Genomic DNA, 17164 nt, shown 5'->3' with positions numbered 1-17164 from the left:
AGGTGCGACTGTGTGAGAGGTCTCTCTGAGATCATGCGAGTGCGGACCCTCCAGTAGTGCAGTTCTCGTAGCCCGCGAGGGAGCGAGTCACGACCGAGGGGAAGTGTGTGTGTGTGTGGATAAAGGCACCTCGGAAGATGGGGCAGAGGAAAAGCAAGCCCTCTGGACCCATGGGGACGGGGAAGACCAGATATACCCCCAGATAGTCCCCTAGACCTGATGATAAGATATTGGAACAGTTCCCCAAGGAGAAAGGATAAGTCTAAGGAAAAGATGATTAATTATTGTATTGAGATTTGGGGTGGGAAACCCCTCAACAATCCTCATGTACTCTGGCCCGTGTTCAGGTCCTCTGAGGATTGGGTGTGTCAACAATTAAATATATGGATAAACAATAGGAGACCACCAGCCGGCCCAGAGGAGAGTGAATATGCTGCCTTATGGATCCCCCAATCCTGGGAACCGTCATTCCTCTTTGCCTTAAGGAAAAAAAAAAAGACCGGAAAAACCTCAAAAAGATGATGAGGACCCCCTTTGACCCCCTCCCTATGCCCCTCAGGCCCCTCCGCCTCAGGACCCACCCCAAGGCCAGGAAATAGCCCAGGCCCAGGAGGGGTCAGATTCGGAACCTGATTCCCCGACCCCGGCACCCCCTCCCAGAAGGTCTGCACGTAATAGAATAAGGCGAGGAGAGGAGAGATTGTTTCCTCTTCGGGAAATGTTAGTGCCTGGTGGGGATGGACGGGGGGGACCGGGAACGGGGTATGTGGCAGTTCCCCTTAATACGGGGGATGTAAGGGAATTTAAGAAGGAAATGGGGAGTTTATTAGATGATCCCCTGGGGGTAGCCGAGAGGCTAGATCAATTCTTGAGACCGAATTTGTACACGTGGGATGAATTACAGTCTATCCTGGGCATACTATTTACCGTGGAAGAGAGGGACATGATTAGAAGGGCTGGAATGAGAGTGTGGGATCAGCAACATCAAGCTGGCCCGGCTGTGGATCAGAAGTGGCCTTTAAATCGGCCAGACTGAAATAACCAGGATCCGGCTCATAGGAATAATATGTCGGATCTGAGAACAACTATAATTCAGGGGATACGAGAATCTGTTCCCCGAGGTCAGAATATTAATAAAGCCTTTAGTGAACAACAGAAGAAAGACGAAACCCCGACAGAATGGCTTGAAAGGCTAAGAAAAAGTTTCCAGTTATACTCTGGGGTGGACCCTGCTACCCCTGTGGGACAGGCGTTGCTGAAAACTCAGTTTGTGGCAAAATCTTGGGGAGATATTAGGAAGAAATTGGAAAAGATTGAGGACTGGCAGGAGCGGGGGTTGGATGAATTACTTAGACTCAGAAGGTGTATGTAAGGCGAGAAGAGGAAACTGAAAAGCGGCAGACTAGGCTGCTGGTTGCAGCGGTAAGAGAAGGACAGAAGGGTGTGATAAGGAGACCCGGTAGGTCTAGTGGGGGAGATAAGGAAAGAATCGAGAGGAGAGGAGATAAAGCTGTAGAATGTTTCTATTACGGGAAAAAGGGACACATGAAGAAAGAATGTAGAAAAAGGATTCAAGATGAAAAAACGTTCCGGGAGGATTAACGGGGTCAGGGGCTCTATGTGCTGAGGACCCCTGGTAAGAAAGAGCCCTTGATAACTTTAAAAGTGGGTCCTCAGCGCCAGGAGGTGACCTTTCTTGTGGATACTGGAGCCGAAAGGTCTACTGTACAATCATTACCTCCAGGATGTAAAATCTCTGGAGATAAAGTTAATGTAATTGGAGCAAAAGGGGAACCTTTTAAGGTCCCCGTTATAAAAGATGTGGCGGTGGAATCAAGTTGCAGGTACGGAACTGGGACGCTGTTGTTAGTACCTGAAGCGGAATATAACCTATTAGGTAGGGATTTAATCGTAGAAATGGGGATTTGGGTGGACGTGGAAAAGGAAGAGTTAAAAATCAGGCTTCGTCCCCTTACAAAGGTGGACGAGAAACAAATTAACCCCTAAGTGTGGTATACTCCCGAAACAGTTGGAAAACTGGATATTGAACCGTTTGAAGTGGTTATTAAGAACCCCGAGATTCCAGTGAGAATTAAACAATATCCCCTTTCTAATGAGGGGAGAAAGGGACTAAAACCTGAGATCGAGAGACTATTGGGAAAGGGATTACTCGAACCCTGCATGTCCCCTTACAATACCCCGATTTTACCAGTAAAAAAAATCCGATGGTAGCTATCGGTTGGTGCATAACTTAAGGAAAATCAATAAACGGACTGTCAACCGGTTCCCGGTAATGGCAAACCCACACACCCTGTTGAGTCAATTGGGGCCCGAGAACCAATGGTATAGTGTAATAGATCTTAAGGATGCATTCTGGTCATGCCCTCTAAAGGAGGAATGTAGAGATTATTTTACCTTTGAGTGGAAAGACCCAGACACTCATAGGAGACAGCAGTTAAGGTGGACTGTACTCCCCCAAGGGTTTACGGAATCCCCAAACTTATTTGGACAAGCCCTAGAACGGATTCTACGGGAATACCGGCTACAAGATGGGGTCGTGTTAGTACAGTATGTGGATGACTTATTGTTGGCAGGAGAAAATCAGGAGGCAGTCAGAAAAGAAAACATACGGTTGTTAAATTCCTTGAGCCTTCAAGGCCTCAAAGTATCACGGTCGAAACTACAGTTTGTGGAAGAGGAGGTGAAATATTTAGGAAAGAAGGGAATGGTGATACAGAGGCCACCCCTAAATATATCTATACATTCGGTGAAACCAGGTGATATGGTATTAATCAGAGCCTGGAAAGAATCCTCTCTCACTCCTAGGTGGGAGGGGCCCTTTCTTGTTTTGTTTACTACAGATACTGCAGTCCGGACTACCGAAAGAGGGTGGTCTCATGCAAGCAGAATCAAAGAACCAATTCAGAGTTCTCACTGGGAGGCAACCAGAGACCCTGATAGCTTAAAAATTAAGTTCCGAAGAAAAGCGGATGAGTGAGACTATCTTTTGTAAAGATCCTAACTGTATATGTTATCCTTTTGTATGTTACAGGTGTAAACTCTGTAGAGAAAAGTGGTGGGATATCTTTGCCAAAGGCATAAACCCTGAGAAGTGTTGTTTCCATACAAATGAGCCCTGTCCAACAAAGGCCGAAATCGTGCATGTAACCTGCAGACGAACCGTGGCCAGAGTGAGGTGTGGAGTTTAGGAGGTGAAAGATAAGAGCTGAGAGAGCTATAAGTCAAGGTTGACTAAATATGACAAAGGAGGTTCCCCTGAAAAATACGACTGCTGCCGAGAAGATGATACACCTCGCTGCTCTAAGCAACAGAGTAGGCGGAGGAGAAGGCAGAGGCGTACTGCTGTGGGGATTGAGGTTGATGAACCACCTCCAAAAATGGCACACGAGGCCCCTTGACTCACAACTCCCAAATCCGATAACCTCAGGGCCACCCCAAAGTTTCTTATCTCCCTCGGGGAATAAAACCACAAACCAAATTAAATGTCAAAAATTTGGAAATGCTTATAGAAAGGACAAAACCACACCACTTTTCTCAATCTTATATCTAGGTATGTGGATAATAAGTCTGTTACCAATGCTGGCGAAACCTGCCTGTGGGGACGAGAACCCCCATCTGCCCTATAGGTGAACCTTGACCAGAGTAGATGATTCAAACATAATAAAAGAAAACATCACGGCGAGTCCCCCGAGGTTTGAAGTAACGGTTTGTGATTTATTAAGAATCTATATGACAGATACCTGTAACAACAATTGGGGAAAACCTAACCAAAGAGCAGTCTACTGGTACCCAAGCTCTAACCCTGGACGAGAGTATTGCAATTACCCTGGTCACTTTTATTGTGGATATTGAAGCTGTGAGACAATAACTACAGGATATTGGACTGTTAAGAATCCAGATAAATATCTTTCTGTGCAATGGGGGACCCTCGAGGTGCATTCAGCCGACGCATTCTTTAGACGGAACTATGATAACGACAGGAATTGTAACCTATTACACCTAGCAGTATTGAACCAAGACCAAGCTGTGTGGACAATTGGGAAAACTTGGGGGGTAAGAGTCTGGGAACATGGATTTGATAGGGGTGGCCTATTTCAAATAAGAAAAGAAACAGCCAAATTTTCTCCTCCTTCAACGATCAGACCAAATCTAGTCATAGCAGAGGAAGATGATAGTAACAGTATTGTACATACTGTTACAATCTCTCCTAACATAAACGTCACTGGAAATAACACCCTGGACGTATCAACAAAAAAAAAAAAAAAAAAAATCAAACCCTCGACTCTTACACCCGAAGTCAGCCCATTGTGAGATATACTTCAAACCAGTTATCAGGTTAATCGCTATTGTTAAAGGGCGCTTAGAAACTACACACTTAATGCTGCTCCGGAAGCAATACGAACAAATCGGGGACGGAGGAATTACTCCTATCCTCGGGTGGGCTAAAGAAGCGTTGGATCGATTTAATGAACAAAATCAGGATAAAATAGAAAAGGGGGGATTGTAATAAACTGGTTAACTTTGTTCATGAAATCGCATGTGGGGGTAGAGACATTCCTCGCTTATCTAAAACCACAGTATCCAGTTAAGTACCGATGATTAACGAAAGACGTTCCACCTAACAAACAAATGACGGCGCAAACACACACACAATGCAGAAGATACCAGCCGCCACCTGAAGGCAGATTACAACCACCTAGCACACGCAATACAGAAGATACGAGCCGTCACGTAGACAGAAACTAGAAACTGTATAAATAAAGGGACTCTTCCCCATTTTCGACGCGAGCCTTTGGCGGAGCACTGTCTCCCCGGCCGCCCAGCGCTGTTTTGCTCTCTTATCGCTTGCTAATAAATTCGATCTTGTCATTTAATACAAATTGGCTCCTCCAATTTGTCACGAGCGTCTATAACACTGACAAGCCATGTTTGACTCTGAACTCTTCCATTTATTAAATTGCACTTCAGAAAACATTCCCCTGCAGTATTTATAACCTAAATATGAGCTGCTGTTAGTGCATGAGAGCTTGAAAGGTAGATAATGAAAATACTGTCACTTCTCAATTTAAATTGAGAATTAATAAATTAGATAAGGTGTTTTAACTTTCTTGCAGCTTTAACCAGAGGTTACTTAGATCTTCAGATACAGTGCAACTTTTAATATCTTTATTCTGTAGTTTAGGAAGGTATTTAGATTTCAAGTGTGATGTTTTTGTATTTTAGTCGCATCCAGCTGTTAACAGTGCTGTCAAAGAAACTATTTGCAAAAGTTGTCAAGAGCCTACTGAGGGCAATGAAGAAAAAGGAGAAGCCAAAAAGAGGAAGTCTGTTATTTCAAAAGTGACTGGCTAAATTAATTAGGTTTGTTTTATCAGAAAATCTTTCAAGTTTAAAAATGTATTGCTAAATTCATAATTATTTTAAATTAGCAGTGTATCAGTGATGTGACTGTTCTTTTTTCTTGTTTTCAGGCTTGAACATTATAACATTTTTGTCCTTCTGTAGTGCTTTTCAGGTGCTGTAAATATTTGTGAAAATGAATTACTTTACAGATCTAGTTTTCTAAATCAGAATACACTTAATGAAAACTTATACAGTACTTTTAGCTAAGTGAAAGGGGAAATGACTGCCAAGATTAAGTATTGTTTCACAATTTCTTTCTGAAGGCTGTTTAATAGCTTGAACAGTTAGGGCTCTCTCTGTGACAACTTTGGCTGAAAAATCTACAACAACATTAGATTCTGTCTAGGCTCAAAGAGTACTTTCACTAAATAGTTTTTTTTTTTAAAGAGTCAATTTAAATTACTACAAATCTTCATATGAATGCATGTAAGGGTTTTCATACTCTTATCAAATTTTTGTGTCAGGAAGTCTATCAGTAACTGGTATATGCTAGTTTATGTAGACAAAGTTTTTCTTTTTGACTTGCACAAGCATGTATTGTTTTAAAATCCTACTGAAACTAGATTGTGTCCTTTTAAAATATATTGTACTTGAACTTAAACTGCATTTATCTGAAATGTCTGCTGTTTATTGCTGCTGTATGTAGTCTCTACTACAAGGGAGAGAGGGAAAACCTTTCTACTTCACCATGCATTTGGTATTACAGTGTAACAAACATCTTTAGGTTTACATCCTTAATTTTTTTAGCTCTGTTCATGTGATGTACACATGCACTCACACACATATACATATATACGCAGAGTATGGAAGAGAGGTATGTGGTCTCTTTTCATGAAGGTGTTGGTGGTATGTGTGGTCTAAATAATCCTAAAAGCACAAAACTAGGTGAGGATGGTAGTGATACATCTGTAGTACCTCAGTTATTTCCAACTCATTTCTGAAAACTACTGTATTACAGGAATATCAGTGTCCTTTTATTTTAGGTGTTAAATTCTCAACAGTTTTAGATACTACATTGATGGATGTTGTCAAGAGTTCTTTTGTTACAATGAATTGGTAGTAGGAAGGAGACTGTAGATGTGTCAGGAATTCTTATTTTCTAGATTCTCTCCCAACTTCTTGTTGCTTTGAGGTTTTCTTTAATGTTTCCAACCCATGTTTCTAAGGACAGTATGATTTGGCTTCTCTGCTACACATTAGGGGCATGGTTTGATAAGTAACTTCATGGTAGTATTACTTAGCCTGTTGCTGCTGCTCTTTCCTGCCATTGTACTGTGCTGGTAAAAGCATTTGTTCATTGATGTGAGGAGCTGACCCTGCTTTTGGGAGTGGGGGAGACAATTTTATTTATTTTTTTAAGCTGGACTGCTTTGCTGGGAAGCTGTGCAAAAGCTTGTGTGGTGCTGGGGATGGCAGTGGGCTTAAAGCCACAAGTATTTTTTCAAACTGTCTCAAGTTGGTGCTGCCAAGGTAAATGGGCAGAAGTATGTGGAGAGCCCTTTAAATGAGAAGATGGGATGATAAAAGCCTGAGGGACTCCTTTTCCATAGGCCTCTAATTAGTCTTTTAATCAGCTAATCAAAGGCAAGTTAAGGACCAGTTTTACTCTCGCACTCGCTCTCTCCCCCCCCATCTGTCTCTTCGTTGTCTCTCTCTCTAGTTCTGTCTGTCTCTTGTCTCTCGTGTATCTCTTGTTCTGTCTCTCTCTTTCTAGTTGTGTCTCTGTGCCCGTCTCTTGTGCCGGTCTGTCTCTCCGTCTTGTGCGCTCTCTCTCTGTCTCATGTGTCTGTGTATCTCGTGTGTGTCTGTCTCGTGTGCCTGTCTCTGTCTCATCTATCTTGTTCTGTCTCTCTCTAGTTCTTTCAGTCTCATCTGTCTGGCTCTTGATGCATCTGTCTCATTGTGTGTGTCTCTCTCGCATGCCTTGCTCTCTCATTGTGCCTGTCCCATTGTCTCCTGCATCTGTCTCTAGTTTTGTGGGTCTGTCTCTTGTCTCTCTCCCTCCTGTCACTCTCTTGTCGCGTCTTGCGCCTGTCTTGTGACTCTTACTTGCTCTTTCATCAAGTCCCTCGTGCCTTGTCTCTCATCTCCCTCTCTCGTTATGTGTCTGTATCACGTGTTTGTCTCATTGTGTGTCTCTTGGTTCTTGTCTGGTGCCTCTCTTCTTGTCTCTCTCTCTCTAGTTGTGTGTTGCGCTCTCATTGTGCCTGTCTCCATCTCACTCTCTGGGTCTGTCTCTTGCTGTGTGCCTCTCACATCCTGTTCTGCCTCTCTTGTTGTTCATCTGTGTCTTTGTCTCATTGTGTGTGTCTTGTGTGTCTGTCTCATCTTGCTTGTGCCTGTTTCTCTTGTGCCTCTCATTCTGTCGTGCCCTCTAGTTGTGCCTGTGCCCATCTCTCACATCTCTCTCATTTCACGTTCTGTCTCTCTATTTGTGTGTGTCCCCCTGTATCATTGTGCCTGTCTCATGTCAGCCTCGTGTGCTTGTCGCCTCCCGTTCTGTCTCTCTCTCGAGGTGTGTATGTCTCGTGTCTGTCTCTCGTTGTGTCTGTCTCTGTCTCATGCATCTGTCTCTCGTGCATCTCTTGTGCCAGCCTCATTGTATGTCTGTCTATCTCACATTCTCTCATGTTTTCTCACATTTTCTCTCATGTTGTGTGTGCCTCAAGCTTGCATGCTCTCTCTCTCCTGCTGTGCCTCTCTCATATTGTCTGTGTCTGTATCTCTCACATTGTGTGTGTGCACCTCTCATGTTGTCTGTGTGTCTCCCTCCACCTTGCCCCTCTCCCTTCCCACCTTGTCTCCCCCCCCTTGTCTATCACACCTTCTGTCTCACCTTCTCTCTCCCCCTACATTATATGGCTCTCCTCCCTCCCTCCCTCTCCCCGCTTCTCCCCCCCCCGGTCCTAAAGCTCTTTATGTCTTTTGACCACTCTCCCAGACACCTCCCTCCGCCTCTCTCTTGCTCTATTTCAAAGTTTTTCAATTTATTGCACTCTCAGGCCTTTGGTCTCTTTCTCTGTCGGGCTCTCACCCCAGCTATCTCCCTCTCTGCCCCTCCATGTCAGTATCTCCGGGTCTCTCCCCCCCCCCCCCCAGTCTCTCCCCCCCTCTTACCTTGCCCTCTGGCTCTTACTCTGTCTCTCACACTCTCTGTCTCTCTGAGTCCCCCACCCATCTCTTGCCATCTCTCCCTCTCTCCCCCATCTCCCTCCATCTCCCCTTGCCTCCCTCCCCCCGCATGCTCCCTCTCCTCACACTTGCTCTCCCCACCCTGCTCGGGCTCCCCCTCATCTCTCACCCCATCTCTCAGACCCTCTCTCAGACCCCCTCTCACTCACTTGCTTTCTTCCCATCTCTCTTTCTCAGTCTCGCTCACTCTCTCAATCTTGGTTTCTGTTGTCCGCCCCCCCCCCCCCGCTCTCTGCCTCTTTCTAGCTGTGTATCGTGGTTCCACTCTTTCATGCTCTCTCTGTCTCGCTGCCTTTCTCTCTATTGGTACATCTCTCTCAGTGTCTCTTAGTCTACCCCACCACTCAGTCTCTCTCTTGATCTCTCTCTCAGAGCCTCCCTCAGCACCTCTCCCTTGTTCAGCCTTTCCCTCGCTCATTTTATCTCTCCCCATCTCGCTCTCTTGGGGTCATTCTCCACTGCTCTCTCAATTTCTCTCATTCTCAGCCTCAGGACTCCCCACCCCCCATCATTTTCTTGGTCTCTCTCACATGCTCTTGGTCTCTCACACTCTCCCTCTCAGTGTCACCTGGTCTGTCTTGGTGCCCCCCTCCCCATCTCCCATCTCTGTCTCTCCCCCCATCTCCCCCCATCTCCCTCCATCTCTCCATCTCTCATTCATTCATTATTCTTCTCCCTTTCCTTCTCCCGGTCTCAGACTTTCTCTCCCTGAGTCTCCCCCCCCCCCCCCTTCTCATTTGCACCCATCTGATTTTCTTGGTCTCCCTTTCACAAGCTCTCTCGCACTCTCTCACCCTCTCTCACTCACCACCTCACTGCCTCGGTACCCCACGCTCTCTCCCTCCCCCTCCATCTTGGGCTCGGCATCTCTATTTCTCTTGATCACTCTCTCAGTCTCAGTGTGTGCGTGACTCTCTTTCAGCCCCCCCCCCGCCTCAGACGTGAACACCCCCCCCTCCCGGTCACAATCACACACTCTCAGTCTCCCTCTGTCTTGGTCCTAGCCCCCCCTCCCTCTCTGTGCTACCCCACCTATCTCTCTCCCCACCATCTCTGTTCCACCCCCCCCTTTTTTTGGTCTCAATAACTCTGTTTATCCGCGTCTCTCTCCCTCTCCTCTGTCTCTCCCTTCCCCCTCCCCTCTCCCTTTCCCCCTCTCCCCCCCTCCCCTTCTCTTTTCCTTTTCTCTCTCTCTTTCCTTCCCTCTTTCTCTCTCTCCCAATCTTTTTTGCTTCTCTTTTCCCCTTCTCCCCCCTTTCCCCTTATCTTTTTTCACTCTCATCCTATCTTTCTCCTCTGCTATTTAATCCTGCTCTCTCTTCCCCGTCCTTTTCTATCTTTCTCCTGCTCTTTTGCTGCCTCGTTCTCCTTCTCTCTTCCTCCATATCAACCTCTCTCTCTGTGTCCACCTCCCCCACTCTGTTTCTCCCTCTTCTTCTCTTTTCCTGTCTCTTTCTCCCCCATCTCCTGTATCCCTCTCACCCTCCCCATCTCCCTCTCCCTGTCTCCCCCTTCCCTCTATTCCTCTCCCCCTCTCCCCCTTCCCCCCTTTACTTATATCTCCTCCCACTTCTTCTTTTCTCTCTCTTGCTCTCTCCCCCCCCACCTTTCCCTCTCATGCCTTCCTTACCTACCTCTGCCCCCACTCTCTATTTTATATCTTTCTCTCTCGCTATCTTTCGCATCCTCTTTCTCCCTATCTTTTTATATCTTTTTCTCTCTCACTTTTGTGCGCACCCTCTTTTGCTCTCTTTTTTTTTTCTCACAGGGCTAAGGTGATTATTTCCAAGTATTACAAACTCTTGATCGTCAAACTTAGCTATATCTCTAAAATAGATCTAAAAATATATCTCTAAAAACCAGCTCTTCTAAAGGATTTTTGTTTTGTCATTTTAAAAGCATAGCATTGTCAAAATCCAGTTACTGATGATCAGTGTTACCGAATTTTAGCTCATAAACCATTAAATGCCTTGTTTGTAGTCTACTGCATTTTGTTTGTACACCTTTACATTCATATCGTTTGCTCGTTCTAATCCATATACATAGATAAGCAGTTGTCCAGATGAATTTTTTAGTATTGGTATGAACATTTAGAAGTACTGATAGGGAGAAATGTAATGATGTTACCATGAACATAAAATGGAATAAAATAAGTCCTGGTGGAATTTTTTTAAGTTCTGTCATGATATGTTGCAATGTTTTTGACCTGTTCTGACAACTGTTTGTAAATATGAAAAAAATGTAGAGAGCAAGAGGTACACATTTGAAAATGAAAATGTTTGATTTGGAGGTATTTTCTATCTAAAGAAGCAATGTGCATATATAGCCATAAACTATTTAAACCGAAAGTGCAAAGCAGTCTGATAGTTGAGTTCCTCTTTTTCACTTCTGTTTTTCTATAAATGAACTAACTCCATGTTAATTTTTCCATTTTCAGTCATCAAGTAAACAGGATAATAATTTACCTACAGAAGACAAAGAGATGGATACTGTCAAAGATGATGTCCTGTTTGAAAAAAATAGCAAAGTATGTGGAATGTTACTCTTTTTAACCTAAAGAAGTTAACTTTAATACTGTGTACTTCAACTTGCAACTGTATGTTCAAATATTTAGAAGCTACAGTTGCTAGCACTGTGACTGTCTCAGGAGTGGTTTAAAATGTAAAGTTTCATATGTATTCAGATATGTTTATACCACTCATTGAAGCTAATGGGAATTAGAGATATCATCAGAGAGTAAACTTTAATGTAATGATATTTACTAACAGAAAGCATCTTGATCTGATGAAATTTTTTGCCTAAAAGTCGCATATCAGAAGCTTCAGTTATGTGATTTCCCTGAGAAATTCTCAATCATTTAAACTATATCTTAAGTTTGCTAAGACACTTTATTTTTTCTTATCTTCATAGGATGTGATGAAAACAAATGATATATGCATTCCTAAAGTTGTTAGAAGAGGAAGGAAGAGAAAGGTAACAATATATTTAACTAACTTGTTAGAATCCGGATTGGAAGGTATTTTCTTATGGGATAGTCCGATTTCTTTAATAATAGAGTGCATCAGTTTATAGTGCTTTTACCTTCCCCTGTGTGCACCATCACCACCTCCAATTTGAAAGGGTTGTAGTAACTTCTGTTTTCCCAGAGGCCATTTTGCCACTCACAGTTCTGTGTTTGAACTTGATGCAAAGTAGGGAGCTCCCATCTTTTCCTGGTTTAGTGTAAATAAGAAATGTTAAGGAATAAATTGTTGTTAAACCACTAACAAAATAATCTCTTTTGCCTCCCCCCCAACATTTCTGTAACATGTTCATAATACCAAATCAAACACTTGAAATACTGTCCCTTTTCATGAGGCTATGCTTATGTAGTCACATCGATCTGGCATAAATCTGGCTGCCTTCTGAAAGCAGTGGTCCCAACTGCTTGCACTTCTTGTGCAAGCATTAATGATCATGCAGCCACACAGCAAGCCAGATCAGGAAGCCGATCTAGAATAAAAAGTGGGGTAAAGTCTGATTTTAAGTTGAAGCCATTTCCTGATTCAACTTGCTTGCATTAGTGCTGGCAGCAGAAGTGAGTACAAAGGTATAACCATGGCCTTAGTGTGCTATGCCATGAATCATTAGCATACTGAATATCAGAAAGATAAAGAAAGATGCAGCATTTGTATGTCCTTATGAGAATTCTCTTTTTTTAAAAAACAGAGTTTAAATAATACCTTATTAAAAATCCAGCCTCCAACCTGGAACACTGAGGAGCCAAAAGACTGTGTGGGTGTTTTGGATTTTTTTAACTTCCCAAAGGGACAAAAACCTCTCAGATGACACTCTGAAAGAGAGATCTCATTCTTGAACTTTTTAAACACTCGAGCTTTCTGGTTCTTTGGCCTCAAAATGGCTTCCAGGCCCAAGATGATTTTCTCTGTCAGGCATGTGCAGCTCTGCTCAGATGAAAAAGGTGTTTGAAAACTTCTCCCATAAGTTCTTTAAAATGAATTAAGATTATTTTATTTTTTTTTAAAGTCTGAGCCTGACCTTATTCATATAAAACTGGACTAATTGCATCCATCCCCATGTCAGTGGTATGAGCTAGAACTAGTTTTGATACTTTTGGTACTAACAAGGCTACAAGTATATGTAGTGGACAAAGATGTACAAAGGGGTACATTTTCTTTAATCTTCGTTTTCTGTCCAACGTACGTGTGTCAGTCAAGTTTGTCTCTGTATGTTCTTGTTTATGGCTCCTTTGACCAGATATCCTTAAAGGAGCAGACACTCTCCTTCCACATACCCTTACAAAGACATGCAGCTAACTGCCCACACCAACACAAGTGCTCACAGCCGTTCTTGTCAACTACACTTGCTGTTTGCAGCCCATTCTCGTGTTACAAGACAAGAGTTTTGGCTAAAAGACAAGAGTTTTGAACTGTGACAAGAATGGGCTGCAGAAAGGAAGTGTAGGCAGGTAGGAGAATTTGGCTGTGAATATTGTGTTGGCATGGGCAGTGTCTGCAGGTCCTTGCACAGTCAAGAGAACAGCTTGTTGGTAAAGATGGTTTTTGGCTGGTGAGCAAGGAGAGTGCCCAGAGCTTCAGTCAGAGTGCAACAAGAATTAGCTGCAGAAGGCAGTTGTAGGCAGGAAAGAGAAAACGGCTGTGAGCGCTTGTGTTGGTGTGGGCAGTGGCTGTATGTCCTTTTTAAGTGAGCAGTTGAGATGAGCGCTTAGTGGTAGACACAAGTTTCAGCTGTCAAGCAAGGGGAAGCAAGGTGCTCAACTGCAGTCAGAGTGCAACAGAATGGACTGTGGAAAGGCAAGGCATATGCAGGAAAGAGAAGTTGGCTCTGAGGACTTATGTTGGTGTGGGCAATGGCTGCATGCCCTTAAGAAGCGGACAGTTCAGACGAGAGTTTAGCAGTAGAAGTGAGTTTTGGCTGGTATGTGTGGGGAAGCCCAGAGCTTGGGTCAGAGTGTGAGAAGAATTTACTGCAAAAGGCATTGTAGGCGCTCAAGAGAATTTGACTGCAAGATTGTGTTAGAGTGGGCAGGGGCTGACAGGGAGGATAAGGGTTGGGCATGAGAGGGGTGGGCTGGTAGGGTAGGGCTTTGGCTTGGAGGAGTTGGTGTGCAGGGTAAGGGTTGGTCTTGGAGTGGTTGTCAGGTAGGGTATGGGTTGGGCTTGGAAGAGTTGGTGGGTAGGGTAAAGATTGGTCATAGAGGGGTTGCTGGTAGATTATGAGTTGGGGTTGGTGAGCAGGGAAAGGATTGGGCTTGGAGGGGTGGGTGGGTAGGTAGGAGAAGGGTTGGAGCTGGAGGGATTGGGTAGAGTATGGATTGGACTTGGAGGGGATGGTCTTGGAGAGGTTTGGCTTGCTTTGAGGGGTTGGGTGTGGAATGGTTAATGGGGCTTGGGAGGGATGGGCTTGGTGGGAAGGGCAAGAGTTGGGCTTGGGGGATTTGGGGTTAGGATAAGGGTTGGGCTATTTGGGTTTGGACTTGGAGGGTTTGGTGGGTAGGATAAAGGCTGTACTTGGAAGGGGTGGGGTTGAAGGAGTTGGCAGGCATGGAAAGGGTTGGGGTTAGGGAAAGTGTTGGGCTTTGACAGGTTGACAGGCAGGGTAAGGGTTGGGCACTGAGGGGTTGGTGGACAGGGTAAGGGTTGAGCTTGGAGGGGTTGGCGGGCAGGGTAAGGGTTGAGCTTGGAGGGGTTGGCGGGCAGGGTAAGGGTTGAGCTTGGAGGGGTTGGCAGCAGGGCTTGGAAGCATTGGGCTTGGAAGGGTTGGTGGTTAAGGGAAAGGTCAGGGTAAGGGGTTGGCATTTGGTTTGGGTAAAGTGTTGGAGTTTAAGAAGTTGGGGGGTCAGGCTGAGAGTTGGGCTCAGAGGGGTTGGCAGTTAGGGTAAGGGTTTTGGTTAGAGGGGTGTGGTTAGGGTAGAGCATTGGTGTTAGCAAGTTTGGTGGTTAGACTAGGCCTTGTGTTTAGAGGGGTTGGGGGTTAGGCTGGGGGCTGGGTTTGAGCTGCTTTCAGTTGGGGTTAGAGTGGTTGGATTTTAGGCTGGGGTACAGGTTGGGCTTGGAGGAATTGGCAAGAAGGGTAAAAGTTGGGGTTGGCGGGTTGGCTAGACCTTGGGCTTACAAGGGTTGGTGGTTAGAGATGTTGGGGTTTAGGCTAGAGGTTGGGCTGAGAGGGGGTTGGTGGATAGGGTAAGGTTTGGGCCTAGAGTGCTTGGTACTTAGGGTTAAGGGATGGGCCTGGAGGGGTTGGGCTTAGAGGGGTGAGCAGCTAGGTTTAAGGGTAGGTCTTTGAGGGCTTAACCATCTGGATATGGGTTGAGCTTGGAGGGCTTGGTGTGATAGGGTAGGGGTTGGGATTGGAGGGATGGGTAGACAGGGTAAGGGTTGGTCTTTGAGGGTTTGGAGGGGTTGGCAGGCAGAGTAAGGGTTGGGCTTGGAGGGGTTGATGAGCTTGGATGGGTTGGGCTTTGAAGTCCTTCATGGGTAGGGGGAGGGTTGGAGCCAGAGGGGTTGGCAGTTAGGGGATGTGTCAGGGCTTGGAAGAGGTTGGTGGGTAGAGGAAGAGTTGGGGTTGGCTATTAGTGGAAGTTTTGGGTTTGGATGGGTTGGCGGTTGGGGTATGTTTGGGGGTTAAAGGACTTGGAGGTTAGGCTAGGGGTTGGGCTTGGAGGGGTTGATGGGTAGGGTAAGGGTGGGCTTGGAGGATTTTGGGTTGGGGTGAGGGTTGGGATTGGAGGGGTTAGCGCATAGGGGAAGGGTTGGAGAGATGTATTGGGCATAATTGGCAAGGTTTTGGTAGCAGGAGCAGGCTGCAGGGATGACCTGTGTAGGAGGAGGTCACGGACTGCCTTGTGCTGGTCATAGCCAGTTCCAGCTGGTTCAGCAACAGACAAAATGGACTGACTGCGCACCAATACTGAACCACTCAGATGACTTTACAGCGCCTCTGCAAAAACATATTTAAGGGTGGTAAATGCTGAGAAAACAATGCCGGAGCAGGACAACTGGCCTGTGGGGGACCCATGATGGAGCAGTCTGTTCTTGAAGCACTGTACCCCATGGAAAGGATCCACGCTGGAGCAAGGGAAAAGTGTGAGGAAGGAGCAGCAGAGAAGAACTGTTATGAACTGACTGCAACCCCCCATTCCCCACCCCCCTCCCCTGCACTGCTTGTGGGGGCAAGAGGTAGAAGAGTAAGGAACAACGGAGTGAAGTTGAGTCTGGAAATAAAGGGGGGGGGAAGGTGTTTTTAGTTTTGTCTATGTTTCTCACCATCCTACTCTATTTTTAATTGGCAACAAATTAAATTATTTTTCCCCAAGTCGAGTCTTTTTTGGCTGTCATGGTAAATGGAGAGTGATCTCCCTGTCCTTATCTCGACCCATGATCTTTTCCATCTTATTTTCTCCCCTTGTCCTGCTGAGGAGAGGGAGTGAGAGAGCAGCTGGGTGGGGGTCTGGAGCCAGCCAAGGTCAACCCACCACAGTGTGTATGTTTATTTGTATTGTATACCTCTGTTTGTTTGTGTGCCTCCTGGGAATACGTGCTTAGCCTCACTACCGGTTGGACCTGGGGACATGGAGCTGTGGCAGCCTCGCTTCTCTCAGCCTGTTGGATTCAGAAACCCCTAACATCAGGGACAGAGAGAGAGGGAAGGCAGAGAAAGGGGGAAGATAGAGAGATGGCAAAAGGAGGGACAGAGAAAGAGAGGCTGAGAGAGAGAGAGGCAGTGTCATGGTTCAGGTCAGGACAGACTAAATGCATACATTAATTACTATGCAATAATTGTATCCACGTGTGTCCTGGTTTCAGCTGGGATAGAGTTAATTGTCTTCCTATTACCTGGTACAGTGCTATGTTTTTGAGTTCAGTATGAGAAGAATGTTGATAACACTGATGTTTTCAGTTGTTGCTAAGTAATGTTTAGTCTAAAGTCAAGGATTTTTCAGCTTCTCATGCCCAGCCAGCAAGAAGGCTGGAGGGGCACAAGAAGTTGGGAGGGGACACAGCCAGGACAGCTGACCCAAAGTGGCCAACGTTGTATTCCATACCATGTGACATCACATCTAGTATATAAACTGGGGGGAGTGGGGGTGGGGGGATTGCTGCTCGGGGACTAACTGGGCGTCGGTCGGCAGGTGGTGAGCAATTGTATTGTGCATCACTTGCATATTCCAATCCTTTTATTATTGCTGTTGTCATTTTATTAGTGTTATCATTATCATTATTAGTTTCTTATTTTCTGTTCTATTAAACCGTTCTTATCTCAACCCATGAGTTTTACTTCTTTTTCCTGATTTTCTCCCCCATCCCACTGGGTGGCGGGGGGAGTGAGTGAGCGGCTGCGTGGTGCTTAGTTGCTGGCTGGGGTTAAACCACAACAGTCCATTTTGGTGCCCAACGTGTGGCCCAAAGGGTTGAGATAATGACAAACCTGACCAGAGCTTGTTAAAACAAATTTGTTACAAGCATTCATTATATTGGTCTAATAGTCGCTGCTCACTATGTTGATTTATGTGTTCTTAGAATTTTTG

General features: G+C 45.3%; 1 protein-coding gene across 1 annotated transcript in view; it reads left to right on the top strand.

Moving 5' to 3' along the window:
• LOC128136043 (lens epithelium-derived growth factor-like) overlaps positions 1 to 17164 on the top strand; it is a 92039-nt gene that overhangs the window by 34675 nt on the left and 40200 nt on the right. Inside the window, exons 5-7 of the mRNA XM_052775134.1 lie at positions 5245 to 5361; positions 11054 to 11143; positions 11527 to 11589. Of these exons, the coding sequence (XP_052631094.1) occupies positions 5245 to 5361; positions 11054 to 11143; positions 11527 to 11589 (270 nt within the window). The remainder of the gene's footprint in view (positions 1 to 5244; positions 5362 to 11053; positions 11144 to 11526; positions 11590 to 17164) is intronic.

Source organism: Harpia harpyja, chromosome W (assembly GCF_026419915.1).
Source record: "Harpia harpyja isolate bHarHar1 chromosome W, bHarHar1 primary haplotype, whole genome shotgun sequence".
Lineage (NCBI taxonomy): Eukaryota > Metazoa > Chordata > Aves > Accipitriformes > Accipitridae > Harpia > Harpia harpyja.
Note: the sequence above shows the minus strand (reverse complement) of the source record. Positions and strands in the feature narration are given on the sequence as shown.